This window comes from Podarcis filfolensis (assembly GCF_964270895.1).
Source record: "Podarcis filfolensis genome assembly, chromosome: 4".
Classification (NCBI taxonomy): Eukaryota; Metazoa; Chordata; class Lepidosauria; order Squamata; family Lacertidae; genus Podarcis; species Podarcis filfolensis.
The window spans coordinates 57378243-57400133 of NC_139607.1; the positions used below are offsets into that span (position 1 = coordinate 57378243).

Sequence of the window (21891 nt, forward strand, 5' to 3'; positions counted from 1 at the left end):
ATCCTCAGTCTGGTCTGGTTCCTTTCAGACAGAGGCTACAATAGAAAGAAATAGAAGTGAAAAGCCAAGCTGCATATGTAAGATGAGATGGTCTTCCATGGAAGGCATCTTGGAGACTATATGATAGCATGTGGATCCACAGGAGGAGAAGGAGGTCTCCGGTTGATGCCTCCATTTTATAAGCATGGAGGCCTCTGCTGCCCTTGCCACCCCACCATTGGTATTCTAGTTGTAGTATTGGCACAGATGAGGTGTTTTGGGTGGCAAGATTGGGGATGGTTTTGGTGTAGCCCAGTTCAGTCACTACTGTGTTTGTTTTTCTGCTTTCGTGTTGATTTTCAGGGAAAGATTAAGAAATATAATTCCTTGTGTAGTCTGTTCTACCTTATAAGTCTACCTCCCCTTTCCCAGCCCATTCTTAAGGGAAAGGCCCGTAGATCAATGGTAGATCATCTGCCTTGCATATAAAAAGTCTCAAGTTCAATCCCTGGCATCTCCAGGTAAGGCTGGGAAAACATTTTGCCTGAAATCCTGGAGAGCCGCTGTCAGTCAGTGTAGCCAGTTCTGAACTAGATGCTCCTACTCAGCATTAGCCAGCTTCCTATGTTCCTACCTTCATGTGCAGGCCAGTCTATGGTGGATAGTTGGGTTGTTTTCTTGAAACTGTATGATGACTGTTTGTGTTGAGATTTCAATATCAGGAGGCCAACAACAGAGCATTCAGATAAGGTGGGGAAATAAATCACATTTCAGCAGTTGGGACTTTAAGCACCAAACTAGTGAAGGCATGGGAGACACATGAACAGTCTAGCGGTGATTGTTATTAGTTATTACAACCAGGGAAGGGCTAGAAATTTGAATGGGAGAGTGGTAGAAAGATGCTTGACTGTTTCACTGCAGATGATTTTCTCAGTCAAAATCCCTCCTCCCACAACTGCTTTTCTGTTGTAAAGAAAATGATAGGAGGTCTCTTTTCCCCTTCTGGAAAAAAAGCAGTGGAGATCAGGATTTTTTTAAACAAACCAACCAACAAGAGTGGTCCAGTTGGACAGGGAATTACTACTACAGTGGTACCTCTGGTTACGTACTTAATTTGTTCTGGAGGTCCGTTCTTAACCTGAAACTGTTCTTAACCTAAAGCACCACTTTAGCTAATGGGGCCTCCTGCTGCTCCTGCACTGCTGCCACACAATTTATGTTCTCATCCTGAAGCAAAGTTCTTAACCCGAGATGTACTATTTCTGGGTTAGCGGAGTCTGTACCCTGAAGCGTATGTAACCCAAGGTACCACTGTACTACTACTACTACTACTACTATTTGTAGTAGTATTTCTGATTCTTCAATCTTTGTACCCAACACAGCTGGTTAAGCACACCTTTACCTTCTGCCACTACAGCTACTCTGAGCATATTCACATAACCCAGAGCTGTATTTTGCTTACACAAACAAAGGTTATGAGATAGTTCACTTATGTCCACAACTCATGTTGATGCCCCTGAAGGGAAAACTTTACAGGAAGTGCCTTAAGGAAGTATTCTAGTTACATGCGATCAAATATTATTCCCCAGTTCCAATATCATGTTTCTCTGTGGGTGCTTATGTTCAATATTTATATTTGTTTTGTTCTTTCAAATTTCAGGTTTCTGCTGTTGACAGTATAGCAAGAGCATTGATGTTAATATTAAGATGTTAAGAAGCTAGCATGTACACAAGCTGCTCATTTAACCCATTTCTTTTGCTGACATTTAAAACAAAACTTCACAAACCATCAAGGGAGCAATTATGAATACAGTCTCTTTCCTAGTATGTCAACAATGTAGATGCAAAATTAATATATCACAGCCTCAAGTGTAGGAACATTGAAAGATGTTAAGCCAATACACAAGGATTTTTTTTTTCTATTTCCTACCTATAGAATTCAGCTTTCAGCTTAGTGGGACTCTGTGAAAAATCCATATGCATAGAATTGAAAAATTAAGCTTAGCTCTATATCCCCGTGGTATGCTTAGCATGTATGCAGTTCAGTGATAAACCTCTGAGCTTTCTAGTTCAATAAACCCAATAACTCTGAGCCAGAGTGAGCTACTGCCAGTCGGAGACGTTATTGGACTATTGCTATTACTCAGTGTACAAAAGCTTTTGATGGCTTCTTTTTATTTGTTGAAATGACACATCACAATACATATACAGTATGGTCCCATCTTATGTGGGGATTTGGTTCAAAGGGTTCTGCTTATACTTGAAAATTACCTATAATCAAACACTTGGAGCCACCCTGCAGCTAGAATGTGAGGGGGGTGGGGGGAGAGAGAATCCTCAGTACTGCCAGATCCTGTGTGCTGAGTGGGCCCTGCCCTGCAAGCAAGACAGAAAGTTTAAAAGCTTGGGGGGGGGGCATTTGGTCCACTTGGGGATACCTGGTGCATAAGGAGCATTTAAGCTCTCTGCCCATTCAGCATGCTGGATCTGGAAGGCAAGAGATGCTTTCAGAAGATCTCATGGGAGCTCAAATGACCCAGCGAGATTTTTCAAGAACATCTTGCAAGCTGAATGGGCTTGGGTGCCCTGCAAACCAGGCAAATAGCTTAAAAGCTATTTTTGTGCCTGGTCTGCTTGGTTTAACTGGCATGAAAAGAGCTTTTAAAGCTCACTGCCTTGTTTGCCAGGCAAGGCCATCTCAGCACTCTGGCTCTGGAAGCCTAAGAACGTTCACATACTGGAACTCAGATTGCCCCTCAAGATCTCACGAGAGCATCCTAGAACTGGGAGTCAGAGTGGGCCTTGCCCCCTAAGCTGTGTTACCAGATGTGAAAATAGCTTTTAAGGTCATTCTGCAGCAGGTAACCCCAAGAGAATATCAACCAGCCTGCCTTCAGCCACAGATGGTTGAAATGGCACAAGTTAAATGTGCATAAGATGCTAACATACTACATGGCCAAAGTGCTTGTTTCAGCTCATTGCTTCCCTAAAGAAACCAGCATGGTGCAGCAGTTAGAGTATTCAATTAGGACCTGAGAGAGCAGGACTAAAAGTCATACTTACCTGTGAAGTCCAGTGGGTGACCTTGTGCCACGCACTATCTCTCAACCTAAACTACTTTGCAGGATTGTTGTGATGACAAAATGAATAGAGAGAAAAGTGGGTATATTACCTTTGGATACATGGAGCAAAGGTGGTATATAAATGTGGTGATGATAATAATAAAAGTAGATAAAACCTGCCCTCCACAAAATTTAGGAGAATAGGTTTCTGTTGGGATAACAGTGTGACATTTTGACCATTATTTTTATGGTCTTATAGTTGGAAGTGAGGAAGAGTTCTGCCAGGCTTTAGTTCTTCTAGCAGAGTTAGCAGAAAGACCATCAAGAGGTGAACCAAGCCACTTACACTGTCAGAATGCAGGCCAAGTTTTCCAGGTCTGTGATTTTTCACTTGGTTCCCATTACCAAAGGGGCATTACCTCTTCCATAATAGCTGCCTGTGAAGTTTGGAAAAATTTACAACAGGATTTATAGTCATTTTATAACTACTCTTGTCCACAAAATAACCTATGTCCAAAACCATCCGGTCCCCATTAAAATTCCCTTTAGTGCTACTGAGTTCAGCATATGCTAGAGGTATAAAGCCACAGCACAGGAAGGGTGTAATTCTAACAGTTTCTTCCTGATGCTGTCAGAGTTCAGTGAAATCAATTAGCTTCTCAGCTGAAATGCAGACAACAGGTGACATTGCAACCCTCTGTCCCCTAGTTTTAATGATAAAATCGCCATGAAATGAAGTGACTCCACCATTGTCCCCATTCCTTAATTCAGCTTTAGAAAGTGAGAACCATGTCCTATACTGAAATTCAGGTAGTAATCATAGTAGAAGTAGTCATGGTACTAAAAGATTTTTTGGTTAAAAGAGGACAGAGATATATGGGAAATCTAAAGTGTTTTTTTATTATTAAGTTGTTACTTTATTTAAAAGAAGTGGTGGGTTGTATGACTGTAAGACAGAGATGTCAGCTAAGTCTAAACACAACAAATTTGAACAGCTATATACTATTTATAGTAATCACCCTCTGCAGGCATTGTTAAACAGTGAATGTAGACACAAAATCAGGGTTGTAAAATGTGGGGGGAGCCCCCATGGATACCAAAGAGTGTCAGCTTCAAATTGTCATCTTCCATGAAAGCTATGAAAACAGTGAGGGGCAAAATGACTAATGCTAGCACACTCATCCCCAATGCCTTCCCTTGCATGTTTACTGTCACCATTTACTAATGCCTGAAGAGGGCTAAAATTGTATCTGAAACTACCTGTCAGCAAAATATCTTGGTTAGCATGGATTGGCTGTGAAGACATGGACACCCTTCCTCATTATCCTAAGGACAAATTCAAGAAAATGTGCTTGGATTGCTGTAATGAGTCAGCAAAGAAGCAAAAACAAAATATGCTCTGAGCATTTGAACTCATTTGGCCAGAGATTGGTCTCCCTTGGGGGAGAAAAGTGACCAGATTTGTATTTCTTCACATTCACAACACAAGGATTTACCTCATGGGCACAAGGCTAGCACGAGGATTTTTGCTGTCTGAGGCAAAAGACAAGATGGCACTCTCCACCATTCTATTAGATTAGTTGAATCTAAGGCGCCATCTGGACAATACATTCAAAGCATTATCAAATGCTTTAAACAGTCATGGCTTTCCCCAAGGAAGCCTGGGAAGTGTAGTTTGTTAAGGGTACTGAGAGCTATTATTTAGGAGACCCCATGCCCCTCACTGAACTACAGAGCTCAGAGTGCTTTGCCAGCCAGTTACCCTTCCCAGGGAACTCTGGGCATTGTGGCACCTTGAACAATGTACAGTTTCCAGGGTTCTTTGAGGAAAGCTATGACTGTGTAAAGTGGTATGGTATGGCTTTAAATGTATAGTGCAGATGGGGTCATCAACAGTAGTGATGGAATAGCATCTCCTACTGAATTTGAGGATAGAAAGGTAGAGCAGAGCAAGTGGCACAAAAACAGTTCTCTCGAATACCACCCCACTTCCCACCATCTGCTGTCTGACGTGATTCTGTGACTGTGGCTAATGGTATGGCTGGCCCTTCATAAGAATGAGCTCCATGTCTCTAGTATACTGTACCAAGTTCTATCTAACCAGACCTTGCAATGGTGCCAGTGATAGTTAAGGCATATCCAGAAAGGAGGCTCTAACTGCAGCAGTGGATGAATTACTATCACTGTCTTAGAATAATGGTTGCAGCTGATTTGTGAGGTAATTTTTCCTGCTCCAGAAATCAATTTAATGTATAAGGGGGAGCCCTGGAAACAAGAAACCTAGCCCCTTCAAGACAGTAAAAATAAAATGAGGAATACCAAATCTATATTCTGTCTGCTAATATAACCAAATTTATCTCAAACTGTGAAGCTTTTCCTCTTCCCATAATGTGTTACTGAGACAATATAGTTGGAAAACAAAGTACAATTGTTCTTTATAATCAAGGACTGGAGCAATCTCTTTCTGAGACTGAATTTCTTGAAAAGATAATTATTATTTATTTACAGCTACATCCTGTGACGGAAAATTTATTTTGACTGGCTCCACTGGATCTTTCCACTCTATTCATTATCCAGAGCCTTATATTTCAAACCTTGCTTGCCGATGGATTATACAGTAAGTCACTTGACAACATTCTATCAACTAGACTGTATTTGCAGATAAAATGCAAACACTTTTTTCTCAGCAATGTTTTTTATACACTCCAGTTAATGCAGGGCATAATATGCACCAATAAGTTATTTACATACATACGGTATATAATTTTATTTGGATGCCACCTTTCCATAGTACAAACCATGCTCAAGGCGACTTGCAACATTAAAAAATAACTACAACATAAAAGTACTCATAAACAATAAATAAAACGTTAGGAAATATGCCCTCTCTGCTCTCACCTGGGGGCCTTTCTTCCCTCTGCATCTCTCACCCTGGAATATCTTCACTTCCCTGTCTTTCATTATTTATTATTATTTATTGAATTTTTATACTAACCTATACCCGGAGGTCTCTTTCTCTCAGGATCATTCCACCACCTATCTGCAAACTTCATGGGGGTGCAATTCTTGGCCCCCAATGGCATCACAGAAGGGGAAACCCCAGAGGGGCCATTTTCTGTGTTGTCTCCTCCTCAAGGTGATTCCCACAGGCACTGAGCCATCACTGAGCAGCCCACTGTCTGCAACGTGCCCAGCTTCTCTCCTTGTTTTGATCAGGGACAGCCCATCTCTGAGACAAGGTGAGGCAACTGCCTTGTGCAGCAGAATCTACAGTGGCAACATATCTGGCCTCTAAGCGACAGCTGCTGTGCATACCTTGGAGGCCAGATTTGCTACTTCCTCAGCAGCCCTGCACCTCTGCAGTAGTGAATAGGTGAATAGGAGGTGCTGCTGGTCTCCTCCCAACCTTGTTTCCAATGTAGATCACAACACACATGTACGCACACACTCTCCCTGGTTCCTGGCGTAAATCTTCACTCACGCCTTCTTCTCTGGCAGGAAGGCATCTTGTGGTCACCTCAGGTGTCAAAATGTCTTGGGCCGGCCCTGGTCTTGATGCATAACCTCAGGGTGGGTCGCATCCATTTTACCTGCTTCTATGCATCGGTCAATTAACATTGTCTCATGCAACAAATGATTTCCTTTTCTTTCCTTAATAACCTAACTATCAATGTTGTCACCATCAGAGACTACTGACACATCTCTAGGAGCACCTCATAGGTCAGTGGGGTGGGGAGGCTTACTGATGAACATAGATCTCCAAAGTACAGCTGTTGCTTGTCTTGTTTGCAGCGGAGGAATATGTTTTTCCCCAATATAGGGCCAATATTGGCTGATGGATGAGAGTCCTTTAGCTCTCAATCTCCCAGCTAAATACCTGAGGGGTGGGGAAAACAAGCACAAGCTCAGGATACAGGATGAAATATCCTAAGTGTTTTCTTCCCCTTCCACCCCAGTCCTCTTCTCCAGCCAAACTGGAGGGGTATACAGTATTTTGAAGGAGCTGAGTGGCATGTGGGATATTTGTGGAAGGATTCAACAAATTACTCAAACGCTTCCTGTCCTTGAATGATGATATAAACATGTTGAACTCCTGCACGTGCTGTTGTCAGTGATTCAAAAGTGAATCAGAAGCAGAACAAAGATGATCTGTTAGGGTTTTGTTTTGTTGCTTTCTTCTGACTTAAGCTTTTATGAAGATTTTCCATTTCCTCATCCAATTTTGTGCTTCTTTCCTGAACAGAAATATATAATATTGTTATTCTTTTTAATAAATGTAGAAAAATAACTTGATTGTTGTCAAATTACCCTATCATATTAAATTAGCCAAATATGCCTTACTGAGTTACTTTTCCCAGCATTTTCCTTGAGCTTTCTTATTGTCAGATATAATTTTCTATGCTTCTTCTATCTACGCAAGTGCTAACAAAAGAATAAATAGAAAGGATTACAGATTGCATTAAAAATGTGCTCTACTGCGCTTTCCATATTGATTCTGACAAGCATGTTGAAATGGTTGTGGTCAAATACTTCAATTCCTTTTGGGAACTGCAGCCAGGGGGGGAAAGGTAATTTAGTAAATTCAAAACAGTTTGCCAGTTTGAAGTTTGTATTCACATCCTGAGTATTCCACATTTTCTAGTTTCTAAAAGGAGGAGGACATGACAATGGAAATGAGGACTGTTTCTGAGATGATGCTACTGTTTATTTACAAAAAATACTATGCATTGTTTCCAGCACTGTTGTTCTGTTCATGCTACAGAGTTTCACTTGCATAACTGAATTTCCCCTATGGCCCTCATACACCCCCAAAATTTGCTCCAGAAGATTGGGATACATGACATCCTGGAGCAGATTTATGTCATTTTCTGAACGTGCATGTCTCTAAAATAAAGGGGGGGGGTGTATAGTTCCATTTCATGTTACATAATGGATGTAGTGCAAGTTCCTAGGTATAATGATAAAATGTATCCTGTTTTAAAAACTCTGCGTACATTGCATATATACTTTGTATAGACCAGCTGCACCCAGGATGCATGCATTGCTCAAATAAATTTGCAATCTTCTCCCATTTTACAGGATACATTGGCATCATATGTAGCACACTTTCTAACGTGGTAATGTGTGAAGTGGCCATAGTATTACCAGATTTCTTAAATTCATTGCCTTAAATTCCAAGTTGACAGAATATAATCTAAACAATACTCTCCAACAAATAATTTAAAAATTGCCATGAACTTTCAGAGCAGATAGTGCACAATTAATGCTTATATTTATTTGTTATACAAATCAGCAACTTATACTTAGATTTGCACAAACTTGGGGGAGGGGACAGAGAAAGTTTAGTTAAACAGGATTCAGATTCAGACTGAAATCCTAAATTAGGTGGCTCATAGAATTCGTTAGGACTTGCTTCAAAATTAGTCTGTTTAGAATGGGATGTCAACCACTTGTCCGCCATGCTACAGAGGCCCAACTGCCCTCAATCAGAAGTTGAGCATTCAGTCTCCAGCCCCATGTTTTGAAACACTCTTCCAACAGAGATTCAGCAGACACTGACTTTCAAACAAGTTGAATATTGTTTTATCCCACCAGGCCTATGTGGTTGTTTAACATTTTCTTGAGTAGCCACTAGCCAGTCATTTCAATCATCATTTTGCACTGTTTTAAATGTTTTTTAATGTGCTCTTATTGCTGTACAACACTCTGGTATTTTATGATTGGGCAGTATATAAATACTCTCCTAAATATAAATAAATGAAGTGTGTAATTTTCAAAATGTAACTATCCCTGAATTGCTTCTCTTGGATACAATTCAAGGAGCACCTTTATAGGCTCCTTTGGGAGGAAAGGTGGGGTGGAAAGCAATAAAGTAAGTAAATAAAATGTGCAATCAACTATTTGAACATCTGGACGGAGCTCCAATGCTCTTTACATGAGCAGCATTTTTCCAGCACTTAGCTTGCAATGCAAAGCAAAATTGCTGCTGGCTGGGTGGAGGGGATTTGATTCAAGATACGTCCTCACATTTCTGTGTATTATGTCTACTGCATTCAGCAACCACGCAGCTATTAACAGAATATTTTGCCCCCTTTAGTGTAAATCAAGAACTGTCTATTAAGCTGAATTTCAGTGCTTTTGATACACAACAGTATGCAGACACTCTAAGTATTTATGAAGGTGTAGGCCCAGGGAAGATTTTAAGAGGTAAGACACCTTTTTAATACTGTTTTAAATCTGTGATACTTACAGCAACCAGGCATCCTTTTCTTTTTACAATGCAATGTTTTATAATCCCATGTGGTGAGAATGATGCTCTTCATCCAGAGTTTTGTGTTTCAAGATACGCAGGGATTTTTTTTCATGAGCAGGCTTCCCCATTCAGCTGAATGGAGGAGATAGCACCTTGTGTACATTCCTTTCAACAATTTCATTGTGGCAATTGCAAATGTGCTAGTCAGTTCAATAGGCTTTTAGTTGATCACACCTTTATGTGTCCCATTTGCATTTTCCAAAAGTTCTAAGAGAAGTAAGAATTGCTATTATAATAAATGCAATGTCCAACTTAAACTTTTCCTGCGGATGAAAGCACAACACTTGTTGCAGTATCTCTGCTTAAAAGCATTCCAGGTTGCACTTCTAACCACATGCAAAGCCTCTGTTAGTTGAAGTTCTGATTATGCAGAAGTCAACCACTACTATATGCCCAAAGCCATGGGGAACCAGTGCCCACAATAATGCTGAACTCTTCATGTGTCAATGACTTGTTTGTTTTCCATGAAGTTATGAGTCAATGGTGTTTCTAATTCTAATTATAAATTGCTGTCTATTTTCATCATGAGATTCTAGAAGATAATCTGATATATTCTAGGATAACACTCTTATGAGGGCAGAAACAATTCCAATGGCAAATTGTAATCTTGCTCACAGCTTGATGCTTAAATATGAGCAACTCCATTCATTTTTAGGTATACAAATAGTAGAAAAAGCATAAGTGTTTGGGCTCACTTTTGGGCTCACTTTTCTGTAAACTGAAGACTACTGATTTGGATTATTTGCATGTATGTGGCATTATACCCTTTAGATATCTTTGCCATCTCTTTCTTTGTAGGTTTCCTCTCAGGTTCTGATCCTGGTACAATTTACATATTTTCTAATAAAGCCACTGTAGAATTTGTTACAGACTACACTGAAAATTATAATGGCTTTAATGCAACCTACACTGCATTTAACACAAGTGAACTGACAGGTAAGTTGTCTTTCTAACTTCTGTTTAAATATCACATTGTTAGTATATGTGGTGGGAGGAGATCTAGCCACAGCTAGCAAAACTGTGACATTGCTCTGATATGGAGACAAATGCACCTGATTTCACATGTGACTTGCAGTGGATGTATTAAAACAGCTCCCATAAATGTTAGTCTTACATTGTGTCTATAGCCTTATGCTACTGTATTCTTTTATCAAATCCTTTTTGAAGTGCTAATGTAACAATGTGTTGTTATCCACTTAACTTGTCCAAACACCCCATGAATAATTATCCCTTTCTATATTGGTCAGGCCCTTTCTATATCATTACCCTTTTTGCTGCTTATAGATACCAGAAGTGCTGTATCATCAAGGCTGCTTACTTGTATTTCAGCTTTGAACTCTTTAGACTTTCTTTAAAAATAAATAAATCAAAATTGGGAAAATGTATCCATACCTAGAGATGTTACCCAGGAACATACACAATTAACAGGAGTTACAGATTGATTTCCCATTTAATTCTCATTTCACCTTGATAATTACCATATTATGTTACTTTTTTCCTAGATGTTAGTACCCCCTGGTTTGGGAAAAAATAAATTAAATTGATTGAAATGTCTGACTAGTGGCATGCAAGAATATATTTCTTTGTTTAAGAAATTTCTGTAGCACATTTTAGGACAATATCCAGTTACTTCAAACCAGCACCCAGCATCATGCTCTACTCTCCAAATGGCATTTTTTAAAATGCGCATTGACAGGTCTTTTTAATTCTTTTAAATTTAAATTCCTCCAAAAATGATAGGCAGAAGCATGATAGGCAGGAGGCCCTGATTCTTGTGCTTGGCTGCAGGCATCACATCAGGGCATCTGGCATAGCTTTCATGAAATGGGTAGTCTGGTATGGTTGCAAGTGATCCCTAAGATAACTGGGTTACAACCTGTTTAGGGCTTTAAAAGTCAGAGCTGGTAACAACTATGCCCAGCATGTTGTACAAAACAAAAGCAAAAACACAACTTCTATATTCATTAAGAAGACATTAAGTGCTTTCGGTTGAGTCTTCTTTCTTCATATAAATAGATACCCTGTTGGAACACACACGGTTCAAACTAAATGTAGGCATTCATGCATAAGAACCACTGCTGAGTTGTAATATCATGTGTTATTTTGAAGCAAATATCCTCTGGCCCTGAAAACAAAGACCTGTATCTTTAATATTCATTTCTTCTGTGGCTATTAACAAACCTTACAGTCATAAAAGATACAAGTTGCTGCACTGATCTTGAAGAGAGGGAGAGTTCTCCAGTTGCCTAGGCATTTCTGTCTTCCTTTGCAGAGGGGCCTAGGGCTTAGCCACACTTACCTTCCCCCCCCACTCTTTCCCAACCCAGCTCTGTGTCTGAACATGGGGGTATTTTTGCCCCTGAGCTTTCCCCACAAAAACCTGCTTTTTGAGCGCTCCATCAGAGCAAATATCAATTTGGCTTTTCCACGGATTGCCATTTGTTCCAACTGAGCTTTAAAGAGTGGAGTTTTGCAGGGAAAGGCTCTGGAGCAAAAAAAGGTGGGGTGCTCGGACATAGAGCTTTAAAGCGTGGACTATGCCTAGAACAAGCAGAGGAAATGTAAGTGTGGATAAGTCCATGGTTGAATATTAGAATGAATATTAGAATGGAGGGAGATTTGCATATGCATTACAGGCTTACTGTATATTGAGAATCCTAGAACTGCAGAGTGAGAATGGACTCCAAGGGTCATCCAGTCGAACACCAATCCCCTAATGCCGGTTGAGGGAAATAGTACTCATGTTTAGTGCTTTGAGAATGGGGAAAGGCCATTAAACCTACCATGAAACTAGTACAGAAAATAAGTCTGTGTGGATTATCTACAGAAAACCATGCCAAGGCTCATAGAAGCTAACATTTGGGTGATGTATTTTCAGGTTGGATGGCAAGCACTTTCAACACAGTCACTTTGCTTGTGATATGAAAAGGATTATAATAAATCAGTACATGGTGGAATGTCATTGTTCACAGTCCATTGAGTTAATTTATTAAATTTCGTTTCATTAATTTATTCACATTTCACTTCAAGACAGTCAGAAACTTAGCTGCACTTTTGAAGATGGCTTTTGTTACTGGATTCAAGATTTAGATGACGATGATGAATGGGCAAGAATTAGTGGTCCCACATTCCCTATTACATCTGGCCCTAACTTTGATCATACATTTGGCAATTTATCAGGTAAGAATTAAGATATGAGCAAAACATGAATTGATTTGAATTTTCTTTTTTTACCAATGTATTTTTGCAAAATAAAATAGAAATGTCTTGCAAGGCAGGAGGGATAATTTCCCCTCTTGAAGATCTCTTTGTACACATGACAATATATCTTATAATCATCAGTCTCATTTGGATACCTATTTGGACCAATGGAATGCATATATTAATATCAATGTTTAGGTCAGAACTGATGGATTATATTTATTATTCATGTGAGTTAACAATGCCCCCCTTCTTTTTGTTATATCTGCACAGTAAAGAATGTTTGTTTGTATTTAGCAAAGGAAACAATGTCTGCTCTAAAAACTGAGAGTTTTAGCTTGTCAGGCCTGGGGCTACAAAACATGGGCTCCTTGGACCTTTCCCCTCAGCCCAGTGATCCATCATGCTTAGGCATCTGTATGAGAGCCAGTGGACTATGTGTGTCTCTTTTTATAAAACTACAGCAACTAAGTGTCCCATTGAAGCCAATCGTATAAATTATTTTATTATTATTTATTCAATGTATATTCCATTGTTCAGGGTAGAAGTTCAGGGCAGCAATTTAGCAAGTGTACTTCCTTAGGTAGTTGGTGGAACAAGGAGTTAATAATTACCTAATATATATTATTATCTGTCTTGCAGGATATTACATTTCAACACCAATGATGTCTGGAGGCAGACTTGTGAGAGTTCGACTCTTAAGCTTATCCTTAGTCCCCTCTTCAGATGTGTTCTGCCTAAGTTTCTGGTATTGTGAACATACCATATGCACTAATTGCAAAGTCAGTTCTCTCTCCTCCCTCCACACATCCTCAAAATCTATTCCAGAGAAACCCCCAACCGTCTGGAACAGATTTTGAGGGTCCACGAGGGGCTGCAGAGGGGAGGAAAAGCTCACCGCACAAGCTGAAGTCTGCTGTGCTAGTGGATACCAGGTGGATTTCAATTTAATATGCCAGAATGAATAATTACCTCTCATTTTCCAATTCAGGTATCACATGTATGGTATTAATGTGTATCATTTGAGCATTACCATCACATATGATCAGAACACTGAAAGGACAGTTTTCCAGAAAGAAGGAAATTATGGAAATAACTGGAACTATGGGCAAATAACACTAAATGAAACATCTAATTTTAAAGTATGTCAAGCTATCTATCATCAGTAAAGTATGTAGTCAAGTCACTGAGTTCAGTGGGCCTTTATGACCATTCCCAATCTTCTATCCCAATCTTCGTAGCTGCAAAAAGAATACTTTTATCATTACAGTCTGCCAAAAAATGGTTAGAGCACACAAGACTAGTTAATATGTGCAGACTGTATGTTTTTGACAGAATAAATTCTTATGATTATGTTGGAACACTGAAACTTCTCTCTGTCTTGGGCTAGCCAGCTTTGTCACCAGTTAAGAACCCTTGACTAGAGTGATGAAATATATCTACAACTGAAATTTACCTGCTTTACTTGAAGTACTTCATATAGGAATGCAATATGAAGTCTCTCTCCCCCTCCCCAATTTCTTTTGGGACTCACACCAGGGACCTTTCGATTCCAAAACAGCAATTCTAGGACTTGGTTATGCTTACATTGTCAAACTTGGCTTCTAAAGAGAACGTGCTTAGATCTAGTTTATAAATTATTGGCCTAACATGCCCAATAAATCAACAGAACCTTTCTATTGAAGAATTGTTCCTTCAGCTTTCCTGTACTGAAAAATGGATTCGGTCCATAAGTTCTACTGTGTTCATATGTCATCTTTCCATCCACTAACAATGTCGCTAGCAAAAATGGCTAGATATGTTTTGAGAATCTGAATGTGTAGTGATTCCTTTTAGGGGAGGTAGAATTCCTTGTAAAGCCATTAAAAGGTTCACATAGATGACTGCTCACATTTCTACTTATTAAAATTAGAAATGTAGAAAGATTCCTTCTATAACAGTGGAATCCCATACATGTCTAGGAAGCAAGCCCCATCACTGAATCCCATGGTTCTTACTCCCATGTGTGTCTGATTTTAAAAATGTGTCTGCGTTGTGTGGTTTTATATATGATAGCTCTTATATCTTTTTATGAATAGCGATATATAAATTATGTGTAAATAAGTAGAATTAGTTAAAATAAATAAGTAAAATCTAAAATGAAACGGTATGTATAACATTTTATGTGATTTTTTTAAACAGGTTGCTTTCGATGCCTTTAAAAGACCAGGATGGGATGGCATTGCCCTTGATGATATTGGTCTGACAAATGGAGGCTGCAATGAAACTGTTTATCCAGAGCCTACTTTGGTCCCCACAGTCCCTACAACCCCTCAGCTGCCCAGTAAGTATTATTGTTTTCTGTGATCACAGAAGCATTTCATTATAGGTTGGATTACTATGTTGTATTCTTGGAGGGGGCTATCAGTAGTAAGTGGAACAGCTGATGACAGAAAAACAAAGCAAAGCTTGAGGCATAATATCTGAAGAAGGAATAACATCCTTTCACCTGCCATTCCTATGTTATCTCTTTCTTTCCTACTGGCTGTTCTGCTTGCTGCAGCCAGTCAAGGTGGGAATTAAGGATTTAGCACTGCCAGGGCTGGACTCTTATCAGCATTGCTGCACTATAGCTCTCCTCTGCACTGTACAATTATGCGGTGCAAGGGGTTATAATGCTCTACTGTTCCACTACTTTAAATTTTGAATGGCATATCTGCCCAGGACTTTCTTTGGGGACTGGCTGTGCTAATTTAGCACATTTGAGCCCTTGACTCCAAACAACTAGCTAGTGCCATGCTAGCCCTCAACCCTCTGGCATGGCAGATGATGGGGAAAATAGTAGGGCTATTTGATTTATGCCACACAGAAGCCAGTTTTTGAGCAAGGAGGGATATTTCACTATGTGGTGCCAATGTACTGAACTGGAAGTTATCTGTAGGCCTTAAGACGAAAGTGTAATATTTCTAATGCATCCCCAAATTAACTGTAACCTATTAAAATCCAGACTTCCTACTAACGTCACACACTGATGCAAATTCATCCATGGCATCACTTTGCAGATCATCACTAATGTAAAATCCCATTTATTGCATTATGTGACAACTTGATGTTCACTGGAAATCTCAGCAAAAGCATTGATAGGATATGACTTTCGTGCGCAGGGGGGAAATAAGGATGTCTTAATTAAATTCACATATTTTCCAATTTTGCTGCTGTTGCTGTGTTAGATGCTGAAAGACACAGAGTTGATGATGCACATGAGTAATTTCTGTCCATTTCAGAGAGAAACACTAACCTATATCTCATGAACATTCAGTGAACTGACAAATAATAACAAGGGTGGAAAGGATAAAGGGTTAGCCATACATGCATATGAAACTGTTAATGAGGTTCTGAGGCAGGATCAGATTGCTTCACATAATGAAATAATAGCATATTCTATACTAACTCCGGCCAGGGAAAGATGACTAATATGTCTAGTTTTATTATATTCCTCCTTCTGCTAAAGCATGCTGAAAATTGTTTTCCCTGTAGAGCTATCAGAAATCTTGAATACCATCAAATTCAATCTTTCAACTTGTCACATTTTTATAATGCTACTGATATTATTAAATCTGTTCTGCCATAAACAACAGACAAAAAGGACCTGAGCCTACCTCAGTCTACTCCAATAGACATTAGCTGTAACGCAGCACTCACTGGAGACAATAGCAAAGCATCAGTGATTTTAAAGGAATTGGATCGGCCATCTTTTACACGTTGCTGTAATATTCCCATTTCCAGATGTGAAATATATGGTTTTTTTTAAAAGATGGATATTAGTGAAAATTTAAAACAGGGCATGGTGTTTAAAATCATTGGAAGGGGACACCCTTGTCATCTTTTAGTATATCACTAATATCTATAGCTCTTTTTTCAGATTCTGTTCTACATGGCGACATGATAGGGGATGGAAGTTCCATTGCACACAAAATGTCCTTGCAGTAACAAAACTATATAGTTGGACACCACCCATAGTTATGTGCTGCTATTTGCAGAAAAGAGTCCATTGCAAACTAATTTCCACAGCTAGTCCGCTTCAAAATGTTTCCCACAATGTTACTCTTGAGTGTGTCACTGAACCAATCAGAATTCATTCAAAATGCTTTCAACCATTCGCATTGCTGCTGCTGCAGTTCCTTTCTGAGAAAGACGGGTATGGTCTACTGGGTGGACCAAAGTGAAGACTTCATGTGCTGGTCTTCACTCTGGTCCACCTACTGAACATAAAGGCAGGTCATGCTTACACTCTTCACCACACCTTTCCCAGCCTTTTGCCTTGCTCTTTCTTCTCTTCCCATTGCTTAAATTTGTGTGTGAGAGAGAGAAGGTGGGGTTGCTCTACCTACTGTGACCTCTGGCTCTTCCTACCCCTGCTCTTAAATGCCCCATCCTTTGTCCAACCAGCCCCACTAGGCAGCATCTGTCATCTTTCTTTTATTCATTTTCATTTTACATAGTTCTATAAACCTCTAACATGTTCCATCTTCAGCTTTTTCCCCAGACTAAATGCTTAAGTGCCTTAGCCTTTCCTCGAAAGGAAGCTGCTCCATTTACACAGTGTTCCAAATTTGACTGTGTGGTCTTGTCATTCTTGAGATTCTGTTTTCGTAATAATTCTTAACACTGAAGTCAGATGACATTTCCAGTGAGCTTCCATCTATAGATCCAATATGACTTTTCTGGGTGGCCACAGACACTGAAGATCCATTCAGCATGCATCTGGTTGGGAATTTATTTTTGTCCCTAAGTAATTTACTGTGCACATACAATGATACCTGACATTTTCTTACTCCTTTATTTAGTTTTGGATCACCTCGCAATTTCAAAATAAACATAGAAAAGTGAAGTATCTTCCAGTCTGATGGCTTGGAAGGTACTATGAACAATCTTGAAAGTACATTTCAAGATAAAACCATTATTTTTGCGAATAGAACTATGTTTCCTATTCATGAATAGGAAATCTAGTGTACAGGAATCATACACAATCAAATTTTGGCCAAGCTCAAGTTTTGACTTTGCTTCTATGATTCTGTTTAAATCATCAGATCACACACAGAGAGACACTATTTTCCTCATCTTGTTATCCAGCCTTAAAAACCTGCTCCAAAACAAAATGCCAGTGATTTATATCTGTTGAGGATGGACTTCACTTGAGGTTTTCCCCTGACTCTAGTTCTATCAATATCTTCATTAAATTTATGTCACTTGGTGTGTAGCTTCTTTCTATTGCACATCTTTTGCTATCTCTGGACGTGGCAATTCAGTCAACTAGAAAACCATATAGATTGGCCAACACTGAAAAATGAAAACAAGTCTATTCTTTATTGTAGCACCCAGCAGTTCATAGAACAAACAAATTGACAGGCAATCAAGGTGCATCTTCACAGGACCACGCTCCACATTTCTTTAAACTTTCAGTGGATGTAAGAGGGCATTCTTTTGAGACAAGTTTGGGGCTGTTTGCATGAGTACACTTCACTTAACACCATATGTCTCAATATGGGGAGACCAATCCATGTGTAAACAGTTCAAATAACCTTGGTCTCTATAGCCCTAGCCATGGAGGACATTAACCAAGAGCTGCTTAAATTATGCTTGATGTCAGGTTTCTTGAGGGTTTCCTATGTGGCTTATATATCCAGTTGTTCCGCCAAATTGAAATATGTAATACATGCAAATAGTGTTTAAACTCAATGTAAAACAAAGATTGATACCATAGTGCTACCATCTTTCAGCCTCAATGTGCCACAAATGCATAGGAAAAAATGGTGGGATTTGTATATTTAAAAAAAAAAAAAAATAAGGGTGTATTCTCTTTGGGATGTCATATATTAGAATCAAATGCACATACCTAGAATATCCCTTATTAGTGTGTTATCCTCAGCAGTGATTAAACAGCAGTAGCAACAGTAGCTGGTAAAAATGGTAACTACAATATCTTTAGAACTTTAGCTTACTGCCCTTCACAAACACTTGGCAGCCATAGATAGATCTACTTCATGTCAAGAGTATGACACAGGTAGGTGAATGATGAGTCTGCTGTGCAAATGGTTATTAATATGTCACTCGGGAGTTGCAGTTTTTCTGTTTAGTGCCACATACAGGGTGTGATCTTGTGCATTTGGCACATGAGAACAAAAGAAGAATGTCCTGACACATATCTTACTCTGTCCTAGAAAATGGGGGGGGGGGAGAGTAATTCAGTTAATAAACTGTGAGAACAATCCTTTGCTCCAAGGGAAGGTGGCTGAGGCACAACAAGATGCTTCTGATCTATCTCTCCAGTGCCCAGAGGTCCATCACCAGAAGTCCCATGGTGCAGCAATAGAAAACTCTACCTGGTGGTCATGTCCCATTGAGGGGTGAAAACAGGGCACTCCAGGTGGGATACAGTGGATCTGCTGGATCCTAAGCCCCTTCATTCCCCCACCATAGTCCCAGGCGGGTCCCCTAATTATACCAACTCAGAGCAGGCATAATTAATCCCCTCCTATTGCAATCAATTTAGGAGTGGAGAGACCCGGGGGGGGGGAGATACAATATCTCCTCTCACTCTGGCCGCAGCTAACCAGCAGGACATAGGAAGTAGTGGCAGCTTTGCCACTCACAGATTGTCCCCCTCCTACCCATACATATCCATTGTATTGCTCTCTCTATGCGGTGACAGTTTTCCTAAGAACCCAGGTGACTGGATGTTCTTTGATGTTAAAGTCCACTAATCAGTAACATGAAATAGTCAACCAAGTTTATTTCTCTCTTCCAAGTTTTCTTATTTGGACCCCTTGCAATTATGGAATATTTAAACATATTAATTCACTGGTACACTTCTCAACTTCTCTTAGAGAAAACAAATTATTTTGAAACAGATACCCAAGCTGCCTTTTGTACAGCTAAGCATGCTGATCTTCAGCAGCAACCCCTGAAGTACTAAAAACTGAACTTTGCCCCACCACCTTGTGACTCGCCATTTGAAGGTTATTAGAGCAGACAGTCCAGAGTGAGGCTTCTTTCTTTAAATATGTAGCTCTCAACCTTTCTCCATTGAATGCTTATTCTGCCGCTGTATGATTAGTATATCTAATAGCATAGTATAAGAGGATGCATGAAGCAATATTATAGAGGAAGATCTGTTCCACACAGAGTAGTCAAATTATCATTAGATTTAATGGTATCATTATAATTATAATAGCTGATCCTGTAAGTGCTTCTTTCAAGCCATCTGTACCTAGACAGCTGTTAATATATCTTGTTAGACAAAGAATAAAAGATACATTGCCTGGTGAGGTGTTCAGCGTAAAATTATACTTTATTCTAAAACTTGGGTGTTCATTATTTAAGAATACATCTTCTACTTAGTATGTATTATAGATATTAGAGAGGCTTAGTAATTTTGCCAGGCTCATTAATGCCCATGACATTTCTTTCCTTCTCCATATTTTTTCTGTAGGACCATAAAAACCATCTTGAGATAAACAGACTACTTTTTGAACTTCCCAAGTTCTTTCTGCGTAATTAAACATTGCTAGGGCCCTCGGCTGAGTGAAGAGATTTTAACCCCTCTGCCCAACCTGCTCTGTGTATGTTTTAATTTCCCTTTTGCTGCCACTGCCCCCAAACTCTGTGGTGTCTAGCAAGGACAGAACAATTAGTGTGGAGACCTAATCCATTTTCCAGGGCAGGGGTTAGCAATCCCCAGTTTTGATTTTAAATCAGTAGACCGGATTGTGACATTGCTGATTTTATTATAAATACAATGTTGTGTTTCTTAGCCCCTTGAGAAATGTTTGTTTATTTTTTTATTAGAATGTCTTAGCCAAAAGGACTTATTGACCCCAAAATAATATTTTGCCTTGTTTACTTGGGGTATGTATATCCAAAAATGCTTTCCTGTGAATAAGCCCTTCTCAAACACAAGAGGGAGGTTATGTCTAGTGCAGTCCTTTTTCTACTGCATGCCTGGCATTATTCAGCTGGAAGAGAGGTCACTATCCATCTGGTAGAGCTGGGTTTGGAGACATTTACAAAAATGCACAGGGCAGTGTGTGTCAATTAAGGAATTAGTCTAGATACTGGGATGCCCTTGTAAGGTACTTGGAAAATTATACATTGAAGGCTTTCTCAGAGAAAAGAAAGGTAGAGGGAGGATAAGAATTGAGATGACTGCAATGTCCAGAAGGCTGTGATGCTTTAGAGTTCAAGGGAAAGGAGGGGCATTGAAGTGGTGCAGTGGAAAGCTAACAACGGCAAGGTTACTGTGTATCAGGGAAAGTTCAAAAGGCAGGCAGTTCTCCTCAGTCAAGACTTTGCCAGTCAAAGATCAGTAGATGAGGAGGAGCACAGAAAACCAAAGTGGGAGTTTACAAGTCATAAGGCTAAGCTTATCCCAGCAAGATATGTCCTGGGATTCAGAAAGCAGCCAAGTCAGCAACGCCACTCTCCAAAAATCTCTTTGTGTTCAGTGTTTAAGAAGTGCAAGAATGGACGCCAAGCCAAGAGTTCCAAAAGCCAGTGAGGCTGTGTCTCTGTTAGCAACACTGCTCTTGAAATTCCACCACTTTGGAATATCTTAATCCAGTTATAGTTTTAGAAACCAAAGGCTCGCGAAAGCATGGGGCTTTTGTCATTTGAATGAATGAATGCAAGCATGTATCCTGTGCCTATGTGAATGCACACATTTGGAGCAAGTGCACAGCAATGTATGGTGCATATACTCTTTCTAAGGATAAAATAAGGATAGGTCCAAACAGCATTACATGGAAGAGGGAGCAAGGTTGGAGCACAGCTTCTAAATTTTCAGCCAAGTAAACAACTGTATTGATATACACTAGTCGATAAATAAACGGATTGTCATTTCTTTATCATTTTTCCCCTTTCAGCTGACTGCGGTGGACCATTTGACCTGTGGGAACCAAACACTACATTTAGTTCCATGAATTATCCAAATAATTACCCCAACCTAGCCTCTTGTAAGTACTGTAACTTCAGAACTTAATAAATGTTTGTTTGTTTGACAACATTTATATGCCACTCAATCAACAAAACTCTGTTAAGCACTTTACATCATAAGCTGTTATTAGACTGGATGGAATATGGTATGTGGTCATGAACAGTGCTTATACATGAGGAAAATCTTATGAACCTACTAGGAGCCTAGAAAGGTACACTGTGCTTAAACACTACACAAAAATGGTTGCATTCCCTCTTTTATTTGGTGTGGAATAGGGGTGGACTGGACTGTTAATTTCAGTTCTCTCAGTTTCTCATTCTTCCAGTCTTAAACTCCTCCCCACATTTCTGCAGTAATTTACTATT

At 39.5% G+C, this 21891-nt stretch overlaps 1 protein-coding gene across 2 annotated transcripts in view; it reads left to right on the top strand.

Annotated features, from left to right (window-relative positions):
* TMPRSS15 (transmembrane serine protease 15) overlaps positions 1 to 21891 on the top strand; it is a 54096-nt gene that overhangs the window by 11855 nt on the left and 20350 nt on the right. For both annotated transcript variants that reach the window (XM_083611270.1, XM_083611271.1), the window contains exons 8-15: positions 5550 to 5658; positions 9139 to 9248; positions 10153 to 10290; positions 12385 to 12534; positions 13198 to 13303; positions 13547 to 13697; positions 14737 to 14878; positions 21456 to 21545. In XM_083611270.1, coding sequence (XP_083467396.1) covers positions 5550 to 5658; positions 9139 to 9248; positions 10153 to 10290; positions 12385 to 12534; positions 13198 to 13303; positions 13547 to 13697; positions 14737 to 14878; positions 21456 to 21545 — 996 coding nt within the window. The remainder of the gene's footprint in view (positions 1 to 5549; positions 5659 to 9138; positions 9249 to 10152; positions 10291 to 12384; positions 12535 to 13197; positions 13304 to 13546; positions 13698 to 14736; positions 14879 to 21455; positions 21546 to 21891) is intronic.